General features: G+C 41.7%; 2 protein-coding genes across 2 annotated transcripts; one reads left to right on the plus strand and one right to left on the minus strand.

Moving 5' to 3' along the window:
* Positions 1–3,497: 3,497 nt before the first annotated feature.
* On the minus strand, positions 3,498–7,139 carry LOC102719501 (transcription elongation factor TFIIS-like). Its single transcript, XM_006657509.2, has 2 exons — positions 6,891–7,139; positions 3,498–4,710 (listed from the first exon to the last, which is right to left on the minus strand). The coding sequence occupies exons 1-2, from the start codon at positions 7,059–7,061 to the stop codon at positions 3,772–3,774; spliced, it is 1,110 nt and encodes a 369-aa protein (XP_006657572.1). The 5' UTR covers positions 7,062–7,139; the 3' UTR covers positions 3,498–3,771.
* A 3,227-nt stretch (positions 7,140–10,366) lies between these two features.
* LOC102706671 lies at positions 10,367–13,533 on the plus strand. The gene is made up of 3 exons (XM_015839581.2): positions 10,367–11,375; positions 11,649–11,822; positions 12,915–13,533. The coding sequence occupies exons 1-3, from the start codon at positions 10,416–10,418 to the stop codon at positions 13,233–13,235; spliced, it is 1,455 nt and encodes a 484-aa protein (XP_015695067.2). The 5' UTR covers positions 10,367–10,415; the 3' UTR covers positions 13,236–13,533.
* The last annotated feature ends 147 nt before the right edge of the window (positions 13,534–13,680 follow it).

Consider the following 13,680-nt stretch of genomic DNA (forward strand, 5'->3'; position numbering starts at 1 on the left):
ATTTGACAACTCTCTGTTTTATTTATGAAGTTAAATTCGTTATTTACTCTAACAAACTCTTCATACATCCTCTCTATTTAGAGTCTATGAACTCATGTATCAGCCTCACCTATTCTTCTTCATGTTTCTTTTTCTCTCCTCCCTTTCCCTCTCTCTCCCGAATGTGTGTCAGCTGGAGACCGGAGACCGTAGCAGACGGTGGTGTTGACAACGATGACCTCCACGGACAGCGACGCATGAGATCAACTGGCTCCGACAGCGACGACGGTGGCTGCCTCGGGCGACGTGGGAGTAGTTCGTCGATGTACGGAGGAGACGCGATGACGGCGGACTAGGGTGGCTCGACGACGGGGGCGACGACAGCTCTCACGGCAATGGCAACTCTCGGGCGTCCCTAGGGCAGAGGTAATTAGTGAAGACCCAACGGAAGCCGTAGGCAGACTAGTCAGAGAGGTCAACGGCAATAGCGATGCGACGGTGGGAGGTGGTGTGGCGCGGGGTGGCGGAAGGCAGCGGCGCGGGGTGGCAAACGGCTTCGGCGGTGGACAACTTCGGCGGGCTTCAGCGGCGCACAGCTTTGGGGGTACGGCGATGACGCTAGCGGCTCGTGATGATGGCCACGACGATGACCCCTGGCAACGACGACCGCGTAGAAGAGTAGCAGCATGCGGGACCACTGTTTGGCAAGCCGTTTTGGCTGGGCAAATGCTAGCCAACGAAGGAGCGCGTTTGGCCAAGCCAGATGGCTTGGGCAGCCGGATGGCCAAGCCATCCGGTTGGCCAGTTTGTTAGACCCTTTTTCTTTATCTTAAATAACTAAAATTTAGCTTCAAGAGGCTAATAAAGTGCCTGTTGGAGATGCTTTAAGATGATATCCCCTGTTAATGTGTCATCTAAATGGTTATCTCAACAATTAGAAAAAGCTAATAGGATAGATTATATACATCGGTATACAAACATGATTTAATTTGACTTCTACATACCGTAAAAAAATAATTATGTCTCTAAATATGCATACAATAATTAAAGTCCAATTTATTTTTTAATAAATTGTAGAAATCAAATTTAGATATTGGTGTTTGTAAAGCGATATATCACATATTAATCTATTATATTAATTTTTAACTATTTAAATGACATAAAAAAGAGAGGCGAGAGTTTAAATCCCAACTTTTGACCTTTTCTTAAATCTTTCTGTTTTTTTCTAAGAAAGAACCAAATGAAATATTTTGAACGAAAATAATTTGTGAATAAAATTTTTATATACGTGTTTGTTAACACCAAAATTTGGTAAATTTTCTTGGTGGATTCGGTCAAGGAAAGACGCAACTAGCAGATGAAATTCTTATCTAGAAGAGACCGGATTCGAGAAGGAATCGTGAAAACCGAGACTTGGCGACGTAAATTTATCTATTAATTAGAGTTAGTTAGGATTTTCATTTTATCTCTAAGGTTGATTGAGTCCGGTCAAGACTTGTGTGTCAGGGATAGATCTAAATAGGAGCTTGTTATTTCTTTTTATCTATTAAGAGTCGTGTCCGACATGGACTAGCATTTACCTGAGGGTATAAATATGTATGCCTGGGGTCGTTGTAAATCATCTATATCATAATTAGATCAACTACTTTCGGCGCATCGCCGCCCTCTTTCGAGGTTTCAACTCTGGCGGAACTTGGCACTTGACGCGGGGCTGCATCGCTTCGATCTTCGGCGGAGGGGTAAGTCCATTGTTCCGCCGGGCCACGGTAATCGCAAGGGCAGATTAGGACTGTCTCAGTTCGGTCCGATCTTCTAATCTGGTTGCGCGATTACTAGTTATCGTATTAGTGTCGACTTGAGTTACTTCAGTATTTTGAGTTGATCTGGTCGACCATTTTAGTTAATCTATGTTGGTTTGATATTCGTTGTTTGACATATTCAATCTAGTACTGTCTCGGTTAGGTCCAATATAGTAGATTGCGTTTGTCAGATGGTTTATATCAGATTGATGTATCTTGCTCATAGTTTTATGCCGATAAATTATCGGTCATCGGCTCGTTAGGTTGATAGCAATCTAGATCTATTTAGTATCTAGCTAACATTGTTAGGCGTAATCTTGAACTGTCTCGGTTGGGTCCGATCTTCTATGATTATTCTCAGCAATCTGGGCTAGATATTTTATAGATCTTGGTCGTTTGTCAGTTGTTTATATCCAATGATCTTTGCCGATCTACATGCTTATTATATTTACATCAATATCCAATGATCTTTGCTGATCTACATGCTTATTATATTTACATCAATAGAATAGCCGATTGCCTTACTGCGTTATTGTTATACCAATCGGCTTGCTTTAGTTAGATCGGTAATTATTTATGTTGCATTGGCTTATGAGAATTACCCGTAAATTGGTTTTAGCCGATCGTAGCACATGATTCATTGTTTATTCCAAGTAATTTGTCGGTTTATTTATTAGCCTTATCGATCTTCGTGTTTCTTATAATCATATTGTGCTTGACTGTATACTGTCTTGGTTAAGTCCAATCTCTGTACGTCTAGTTCGATCTGGTTATAGGGGCTCGTCCGATCGAGTAAGATTAATAAGGAACTTAGCAGATTACGTTGGTCTAATATTTAATTTAAGTTTATTTCTATCTAGTTTTCTAGCCGATCTAAGCTTTTTACAGCCGATTGCTCTATCTATCGGCTAAATACTGCTGCGTCAACCTTCGATTGGCTGGATTATTAGTTATCTATCGACTCGATAGCCGATCGGCTTGTTTTATTGTTTATCTTGTCAGTTACAGAATCAAACTGACTGGCACGCCCGTGCATCTTCTAAGAATTTAGGTCCTGGATTATTAGTTACCTATCGACTCGATAGCCGATCGGCTTGTTTTATTGTTTATCTTGTCAGTTACAAAATTAAAAATGACTGGCACGCCCGTACACCTTCTAAGAATTTAGGTCCTAGACTGGAGCTGTCTAAGATTGACTCCCAGGTCTTCGTGTGTGACACGTCGGATCACATTTTCGACGTCAACAATGTTCAAATGTTCATATCGATTGAAAAACCAACACTAAAAAATAAACTACGATGAAAAACTTTAAAATCAATTCTAAATGTAAGGTTGAAAATTCAAATTTTGGTTATAAACATAAAAAAATTGCGAGTATTTTTTTAAGTACGTTTTTATGTCGATCCAAAAGCTAAAGCTATAAAATAAACTACAATAAAAAAAACTTACGATCAATTCTAAATTTATGATGGGGGATGAGAACTCCTGGAAGACAGGACTTGGCCCAGAACTCCCGGAGACAGGATTAAGCAGAGGAAAAGCGAAACAGACAGTTGGGAAAATATTACCCAATTTCCCCTTTCCATTCATGTTCTGCACTTGCAGGGCCCTCTGGGAGAAATCTAGGCTAGGCATCACAGATGCACGGCATGTGCAAAACACAGCTGCAAATCAATCATCTTAAGAGAACAGTATTACCAAGGAACCAGAAGGTAGGTAGAAAGGGTAAAACTTCAGCTCATGAACATGACCATTATTGCATCAAATTGGTACAATAAACAAGACTGATTAGTACAACGGAAGCCTAAATAAATATGCAAGCCCGACGGCCATTACACGGTCACATGGCACTACCAACAAATCGAATTCGGAACAAGCTAACTTAAGGGAGAAAAGGAAACAACAGGGCCCGAAACTAACCTGCCTGTCAAACTCCAGGGTTTAACACTACACTAACACAGCAACACTTTCAGCAGGCTGTACTACCTAGAGCTCAGCAGAACTTCCAGTGATTGTTGCAGTTCACGCAGGTCACGAACGTCGTCATCGGCTCGTCGGCGCTCCGCGTCTGCAGCTGATAGTAGGTAGTCTTGCGCTGGCCACACCTGCCGCACTTGAACTGGTCAGTTGTCGCCTTTGGGGCTCCCCCGCGCTCACACTCGAACAGAGCCTTCTCCTGGATCTTCTTGTTCTCAAGCTTCCTTGTGTCGCTCGCCATCTCTGCAGGAGTTAGGTCAGCAAATCTCTCGGGCCCAATTTGCCCAAGAAGAACCCTTCTCCGGAAGTCTGTGTTGTTATCATCCTTCAGATTGAACATCAATGATCTGTATCTTTGCTTATTAGGTCCATTGAAACTCCCCAGCTTCTGAAACAAGGCACACTCCACCGTCACGGCAACCCTGAAAGGGTCGCATGCTTCTACTTTATCTACCATGTTCATCACTTCCTCCCTGTCATCCTTTCTAGTCTCTTCAGAAACTCTGGAGAAGGCATCACCAAGTATCACCCGAAACCTATCACGACTAGCATCGCCACATTTAACAATGGATGTCAATCTTGGACGACCATTTTGGACAGGAGATGGGTTCTCAACAGAAGATACTTCCTGAGATTCCTTCTGTACTTTCTCAACCTTGACAGATAGGGTTCTCAGCTCGGGATTTGAAAACTTCTCAACCTTTCCACCTTTGTGCTTCACAACACTGACATTCATATCTTTGTTGACAGTAGCCCTTGGTGATGCCTTCACAATTTTCATAGGCTCCACCTTCTCAATCTTTACCATAGTAGAACTTGATTTTCCATTCTGCGGAGACCCATTTTTCTTGTCTTCTTCGATAACAACCTTTTTCCAGTATCCTAATAAGTCTGAAGCTGTTGATTTTATGCTTGAGTGAGGATGCTTGGTGAGATAGCGGATACGTTTCCCCACCTATCAGAACAAAAGATAGAATTGGAGTTAGCACAGAAGACTCAATCTCCTAAAGGGAGAATTGCAACCAGTGGTATGAAATAAATATCCTTGCAAAAGGAAATAAGTACCTAGACACTCAGTTTTGAGAACGATATGGAAAGAAAGTGAAAGCAACAACTCAATACTAAGAGTTGGCATTAACAATTTAATTTGCTTTCGAAAATTCTAAAAACCTTAAATACTGAAGGCATCTCGCTTCATGAAAAAAGGGTACTCCATGAGTATGTCTTATGGAAAGATGTTAGTCCCAGGCTCTGCTGAGTGAGTCTACTGGTGGCAACGCAATGTCAACATTGATAAACAAAGATATTAGATTTGCAAGTGATATTATTATGTGAAATAAAAGAGAGTAGTATTTCCCAAACAACATGTGCATATGTTACGATGTTTTAGCTGTCCACATTAATATCAAAATGTCAGATGTGATGGAAGAAAGATCCTGGGAAGATAGTGATGTTATCATGAAGAAGAAACACCATAACATTATGAAAGGAAAACATTTGGAAGCTAGCCATGCTGAGCTAAACAGGAAGCAAAACAGGTGGAATTACATATATTACACAACTGGACAGACCAATAATTAAAGCAATAACAGCTAAACACTGGGTGCTTGGCTAAAATGGTATGCAAGATAATATGTATGAGCAGAATGCACGGTCATCAACAAGTAACGCTAGGCAACTGCTGTCATCTACTGTTAGAGCATAAGAGCTTCAGGGTGCAAATTTTTTGGAACCAATCCTAAAGATTATATGCACCAGCAAGAAGGAATGCAAGAGTCAACAAGTAAATGCTCAGCAACTGCTGTCATCTACTGTTAGAGCAGCATCGCTTAAAATTTGGTAAATTTTTATTTGGCCGTGATGAAAAGATGGAAGGAATCTAAAATTGCTCTCATCTTATAGTGACAACAAGAAATTAATTTTTACCAACATCAGGTGACAATCCACAGTCTTCTACGAACTATACAGTTTTTGCTTTCAATATGTTTTGCTTTTTATTACGAAAGACTTCCACCATGAGACACTACCCCACCCCACAAAAAAAGTATTTGCATAACGAGGTACGCCTGCATGTGCAGGGGCGGATCCAGAAAGGGACCAAGGCCGTCACACTGTTATTTGGTAATTCAAGCAGTGTTCTAAAAAAAGTTTAGTACACCACATACAAGGAGCTAGTGCCCCAACCTTGTACCTCTTAAGCCACATTAGCGCCCCGATTATACCAGATAACCATCTGATTATGCTGCATAAGCCCTACAAGGTGGGGTGGCAACACGAAACCGCACACCTCTTTTTAGAACCTTGAATTTGGACCAAGATTATTACAAGATAGTGAAAAATTGAAGTGGATAATGAGCCTACTGTCCCAGGAACCAAACCATGGCCCAGGCTGCCTAGGGCTTGGGTCCGACCCTGTTCGTGTAACATACTATTCTCCCGCGCAAACAAATTGAATGACCAACACAGCTCATTGGGCAAAATCACCCAACTTCATTTTCTCCTAAGCAGGAGAAAAGTCCACATAGGTGATTTCCCAAATAATGGGCTCACAAGTAGAAACCCATACCAGGTCTGACACCACCTCAGGCAAAATCAGTACCAACGCCTATACGCAGTAAAACCCATGTTTCAACAAACATTAAGGAAATCCCAATGATTGCATTGTTGCCATCCCTTATCCAAATCTAACCCAACCAAGCCCCCTGGATGGGGCGTCCGTACAATCAGCACGGCTACCAGCCTACCAAATCAATAAATCTGGATATTCCTTAGACTTGCAGCAGCGCAAACAGGTATCCTAATGTTCAAAATCCCAAACATTTTCACATCTAAGAACCCCGCATGAATATAGCATAAAAGTAAAAACACTATTACGCGAAAATTGAAAATTCTAACCATGCAATCGAATCTGAACCCACAAAACGGCCCTAAAATTTGTGTTCCAGGAATCCACATTCCCCCTCCTCGGCACGACCCCGCGCCGAAATTCCCTAAACCGCTCGGAACATACAGAGCAGATACCCTTTATTTTATTTTATTTTTTTTTGCCCTAATCTCCTAGGAACGCTCGCGAGCGCGGAACAAAAACAACGGCGAGTCAGTCAGGGCCGGGGGGAGGCGGAGGCGGCGGCTCACCTGCGTGGATACGAGGGCGGCGGTGGTGACGCGGGCGCCCCGCAGCCTCCGCAGCGCGTCGACGCAGCGGGCGGCCTCCGGCGACTCCCCCTCCCCGACCGCGTCCGCGGCCTTCCTCACCGCCTCGAACGCCTCCAGGAGCTCCCTCTCCATCGTCCCCGCAGCCCCCATCAATCTCTCTCTCTCTCTCTTCTCGGAGGTGGCGCGTGTCGCTCCAATGGCGGTGGGGGTGGCAGCGCGAGGAGGAAGAGAGGGGTGGATGGGTGGGTGGAGGGGACGGGTGAGGCGGATATTTATAGGAGGGGGTTTGGCGAATCCGGACCGTACACTGCTCGGATTAGGCGGATCGGACGGCTGGGATCGTGCCGCGGCGTTTCGGGAAGGGTCCTAGGATTGGTGTAGCCGTATAGGATTGGTATCCAGGTGGTGTGGGCCCGGGCTCTCTCTTCACTCTCCGAAAAGGAAAAGAAAAAGATTTCTCTCTTTTCCTTTTTTTTGTCTTTGTGGTATTTTCTTGGTCACACTTGTTTTTTTTCTGCTTTGCCACGTGTCACCGCCTTTTTTTTAATCTTCTCATGGGTGCAGCCTTCTTTCTTGTGTTTCACTGTTCACTATGTGGTTTGCTCCCTGTCTAAGGGCCCGTTTAGATTCATTTGAAATAGCAAATGGTAAATGATAAAAGTTTTGGTAACAAAAGTTTTGACATTGCATTTTTGTAACTTGGTGTTTAGAGGCACGTAAAAGTTGTCATTTTTTGGATAAAAGTGAGAGGTGGTCCGCATCCCTATGCGCCTTTTGACGAAATTTGCTACTCTAGACTGCCAAATGCCAAATGCAAAGTTGTCATTTTCTTACCCTAGTGTTTAGATCCATTTTGCTAAAAAGTACTCCAAAATAGCAAAACTTTTGTCATTTTGAAGGATCTAAACAGGGCCTAATTTGTTTGAGTAAAGTTGCATGGTATCTTTAGATTTAGTGACAAAAGGGGGAAATTGAGGTATGGCTTTAGTTACAGGAGTACGTAAGGAATATAAAAATGAAATTTGGTGGAAAAGTTTATTGTAGTTGTGAATATTACATCTTATAAACTAAAATTTTAATTTTAAGCCTTAAGTTTAGAGTAGATTTTGAGTTTTTTATCGTCGTTTATTTTCAGTCTTAGCTTATGGGTCGCTAAAATATGTATATAAAAATTTTATTCATGATTTATTTTTATTTACAAATATATCATTTAACTTTTTCTTCTTCGAATAAACCAAACGATCATCTCCAAAGTGTCTTACTAGACATGGAACATCCATCGCTCCTATGGCCGTGTTCAGTAGCTTGCCTAATACATTATTAATTAATTATGTGTTGCTGTGTTAGTGTAGTTTTAAACCCTGGAGTTTGACAGGCAGGTTAGTTTCGGGCCCTGTTTATCTGGCCCTGTTGCTTCCTTCTCCACCTTAAGTTAGCTTGTTCCGAATTCGATTTGTTGGCAGTGCCATTTGACCGTGTGATGGCCGTCGGGCTTGCATATTTATTTAGGCTGCCGTTGTACTAATCAGTCTTGTTTATTGTACCAATTTGATGCAATAATGCCCATGTTCATGAGCTGAAGTTTTACCTTCTACCTGTCTTCTGGTTCCTCGGTAATACTGTTCTCTTTAAGGCTGTTCTCTTAAGGCTTGTTCGGTTAATCTCTATTATAGAGGATTTAAGGGAATCAGGAAGGGATTTATTTCACGTCTATTGTGATGTGAAATTATTTCCCCTCAATCTTCTCCAATCTCTCCCCCTCGAGGAATAACCACACAAGGCTGTTTTTGCACATGCCGTGCATCTGTGATCGCTAGATTTCCCCTCAGAGGGCCCTGTAAGTGCAGAATATGAATGGAAAGGGGAAATCTGGTAATATGGCATTTTCCCAATAAGTTATCTCAATAAGTTATCTGTTTCTTTCAGCTAACTCTCAATAATCTAGATTATAATAATCCTAAGTGGAAAGAAACGGGGCCTTAATCTTTGTCTCCGAGAGTTCTGGGGCAAGTCCCCCTCTTCATTTTACTTATGCTCATAAGCCAAAATTTGTATTTTCAACCTTACATTTAAATTTAGAATTGATTTTAAAGTTTTTCATCATAGTTTATTTTTTAGTCTTGGTTTTTAAATCACTATGAACATGTATATAAAAAATTATTCACAAATTATTTTCATTCAAAATATATCATTTGGTTTTTTAAAAAAAACAGAAAGATTTAAGAAAAGGTCAAAAGGTAGGGATGGAATTTAAACTCTTACCCCTCTTTTTTAATATCATTTAAATAGTTAAAAAAAAGTAAATTGCATTCACGGTACACGAACTTATACGGTGGGTACAAATAGATACAATAACTTACAAATTGTTTATTGGGGTAGAATGACTTGACTCATTTATGCAAACTTGAGCCAAAGCAATCTACACAAGTAAATTGATCTAATATGATACATAATGATATGTAATTATGGTTACACATTAAAATTTTATACTGACAATGTGTTGTTGTTATTATTATTATTATTGTTGTTGTTGTTGTTGTTGTTGTTGTTGTTGTTGTTGTTGTTGTTGTTGTTGTTGTTGGTGCTGCTGCTGCTGCTGCTGCAGCAGCATTTTCAAGATATAGGCTAACTGAAGAAAATAATTAATTAATCCGATCATAAAAATACACTTTCAATGATATAAATGATATAAGAGTGTCTCAACATGAACATGAAAATTAAAATGATTTTTTAGGAGTTAATTGTATGGATAACAATTATAACATATAAATAGACATTAGTGAGTTATATAGAGATTATTTATCCCAATAAATAAAATTAATTCTCTATCCTCGACATGAAAATTGAACTTTTGCACATCTAATTTCTCTTTTTATTTGAATTCGAAATAAGATCTCCAAATCCCACTAGCTAATACATGTATGCTACTATGTCATCAATGTGTGCTAATTTAGAGCAATTTTGCTTGTGTTGATTATTTTGGTTTGGTTCACACCAACTAACCAAGTTATTGTATCGAAGTGAGCAATTTACAAGTGTTATACCTATTTGCACCGACCATTCAAGTTCATGTATTGTGGACGTAATTTACTCTAAATTGGACTTAATTTACTTTACAATACGTAGAAGTTAAACTAAATCACCTGATGTATAACTGTTAATCTATCATATTAACTTTTTCTAATTGTTCTAATAACCATGACACAGTAACGAGGGCTTAAGGGTTTAAAACAGATTTCAAAATGCAATGCGATGCTATTTTATAGAGCTTCAGTTCCGTACTGATATAATTCATGACGTGTTATTTCGCTGTAACAAGCGTTGCTACTTATTCCTAATTTTTCTCTTTCCTTTTTTTTCAGCACAGTTTACTCTTTCTTTTCACCAGAATTACAGACTATAAATACTCCTCAAGTCGGTTCGGCCTCGAAATCAAAGCAAATAACGGCATCCAACCAAATCCCATTTCCAAAACCCTCTCCGGCGACGAGCTCGAAGCGGGCAATGGCGGGCGGCGCCGGCGAAGACCACCTCAGCGCTCTCCCCGACGACGTCCTCCGTCTCATCCTCCTCCGCCTCCCCTCCACCGCCGAGGCCGCGCGGATCAGCGCCCTCTCCCGCCACTGGCGCCACCTCTGGACCACCCTCACGGAGCTGCGGTTCCCCGACGTCACCGACCTCGCCAGCGTCCGCGCCGTCCTCCGCCGCCACCCCGCCCCGGTCCTCCACAAGCTGCATGTCCGCCACGAGCTTACCGTTGCTAGCGGCCGCGTCCCGGATAAGATCGCCGCGGTCCTCGGATTGGCCGCGCCCCGCCTCGAAGGCGAGCTCTGCTTCGAGATCATCACGCCGGCGAACCAAAATCCGGCGGCGGGGGCGGCTGGGGTCGGGGGCACGTTTCAGATCCCGTGCTTCAACAAGGCCACGGAGATCATCATCAACCTACCCGACCACCTTGGCATCCGGCTGCCACCAACCGGCGTCTTCGCGAAGCTCACGGTGATGATGTTGACCCGCTTGGACAAACAGAACCAGCGCGATCTCGGCGGCGCGGTCTCATCGGAGGGTTGTCCTTCGCTACAGCACCTCATCCTCGGCAAATCTTATGTCTCGTCACATCTTGCCATCCGCTCCGAGTCTCTCCTCCGTGTTCGTCTGTTCTGCCTGCGAGGCTTGGAGCGGCTCACGGTTGTTGCTCCTGTGCTTAAAGAACTAGGTGTGAACAATTGCCTCGTCACGAGTGTGGCAAGCGCTGACATATCTGCTCCGGCGGTTGAGGAACTTCACTGGATTGATGGGTTCGATCCGCTCTTGGTCCAATTCAGTGCGATGCCACGCCTCTGGAGTCTCGCTGTCTGCGGCGCGCCGAGCAGAATACATGATGTTGGAAATTCGCAGTCTCTGCCACTCCTGCAGCGTTTTGTGTCAGCCCGTGAAGTTCATATCCTTCTCATGTATCCATTTGTGCGTGGATCTTTTCCCAGATTTTGCATTATATTATGGAGCTAATGTACCTTGTACTAATGGTTTTGTAGCTCAAAACAGTGGCAGTTACTAGTATCTTAGTTTATGAAGTTACTAGTATCTTAGTAAATTAGTTCATAAAGTTGTTTTGCTCATGTCATAAAGTTGGAAGTTATTCATCTGCAGTCTTATATTTTTCGATGAGCATAGACATCTGCAGTGTCCACTTTGTCCCATCCTTTCTTCACGTTGTGAATTTCTATTAATTTGCAGTTCTTGGCTAACTTTGATCTCATGGTGGAAGCCGAGAAGACGCTCCCTGCCGTCGAAATCCTATGTCTGAAGTTCTGTACAAGAGGACATGCCTTTGGACCTTGTCTATTCCATTTTCTTAGGATGTGTACCAGTATAAGGCAACTGGATATGGACTTCGACGATGGCAGTAAGGTATTCTCTCCTTCCACAAATGACCTACGTATTTGCACGTGTCACAAGCCCCGATGCCCGAGCATGCATGCATGTAAACTTGTTCATGGCGATTGTATTTTGTCTCATATGCATGCGATTTTTCCTTCAAATTAAGGATGGCAGGGTTAATTCAATGTGAGATAATGCATGCAAATTCAGCCTTGATCTTGATGTACATCCAGATACATAAATCATTTGTGGAAGGTGGAGTAATGTATACCCTTTCAATGTGATTAAATACCTTGGTTTCTAGCAAGGTGTTAGAAGTATTTGCAATCTAATGCACCTACGCTTGATTCTTTAACTATGAGTGGTAGTACTTAATGTGTCAATCCGATTACTGATATGCCCTCCATGTTTTATCTCTTAAAATTACTTCTTCCATTTTAAAATATAAGCATTTTTAGTATTTAAACTTGTGTCAAAATGTAAGTATTTATGACACTATTCATGGTACATTGGTACTACTTGTCCAATCAATCATTTCTTGTTCAAAATTATTTTCATTGTTTCCCGCGTATATTTCTACCCTCATCTATTAAAGTACACCATAATGTATTCTACTCAACCTTAATTCCTGCAAAACAATGTAGAAATACTTATATTTTAGGATAAAGATAGTAGTAGTCTTTCCCTCTCCAGACTATAATCGGCAAGTTCGATTGAAGTGTTACAGTTCTGCTTTGGATTTCTTTGATAAATAGGAGTGACTGGAATGCTGCTGCAAATGTTGCACAGTTTGGGTGATTGATATGGGCATGATGTGGCCGTAGTGGATGCAAGGTTGATGAGACTTTCAAGCAAAACACCCCAAATGATAATTCAAATCCTAAATATATCTATGATGAAAATTTAATTTCAGTCACTATATTTTTCAATTTTTTCTCCCTTTCTGCACACATCACATCTGGAGATGATTAGCTTTAAAGACATATTACTCATACGAATAAGGATTGAATAAGAATGGCCATCTCTGTTTGCCTATATTGTTCCTGACTTCCTTTTATCTGTATTTTTCATAATAATCTTAAAATTCAATGTCTTATGTGCTCTTCGTTTTATGGTGAACAGATTCGTTGCTCATTTAACTGCATTTGTCATCAGCCTCAAGTCTGGGAAACAATGAATATCTGCTTGAATTTTCTCCAGAAAGTTGAAATGAAAAATTTGAGTGGAACAGAGTATGAAATATCTTTTGTGAAACAACTGTTGAGATGGGTGCCAATGCTCAAGACGATTACTCTAAGATTTGATCATTCAGTCAGCGAGGAGGTGTGCATGGAGCTACTTAGCTTGTCTACCCCCGGGATTTGCATGGAAATTTACTTGCACCGCAATGGAGATGAGGTGAAGTACAGCGGAGTGAGCCTGAAGAGGCATGGAGATGATTAACTGTACAGTGAAATGGCGACCTGTAGCCCATGGTATTCAGATGGAGCACTGTGATCTCCAAAACTCACCAATTTTCAGTCCTGCCTTTCAGATCTACTAGGGGCAAGGATGTTCGTCTCTCATGGCTGAGCGAATGCTTGCACTTAGGCGCTCAGCAACTTGGCCCAATCTGTGTTTACATGCTCTGAAGAATGTTTGAACATGCATTTGGATGTTTTCATGCTGCTGGTGAAAATTGTCTGATCGAAACTTTTTTTTTTGCCGGGTAGGATAAGATAGCCTACCAAATATATTAGAATTTTACTTCCATACTTCCTTTTGTACCTTGAGGTATCGGTATCTCGCGGTACCAAATCGTTTCTGATCATTGGATCCAACAGTGTACATCCTATTTAGCTAGATTTAATGGTGAAAAACGATTTGGCATCTCGAGGTACCGGTACCT

The sequence above is a fragment of the Oryza brachyantha genome, chromosome 7 (assembly GCF_000231095.2).
Source record: "Oryza brachyantha chromosome 7, ObraRS2, whole genome shotgun sequence".
NCBI lineage: Eukaryota > Viridiplantae > Streptophyta > Magnoliopsida > Poales > Poaceae > Oryza > Oryza brachyantha.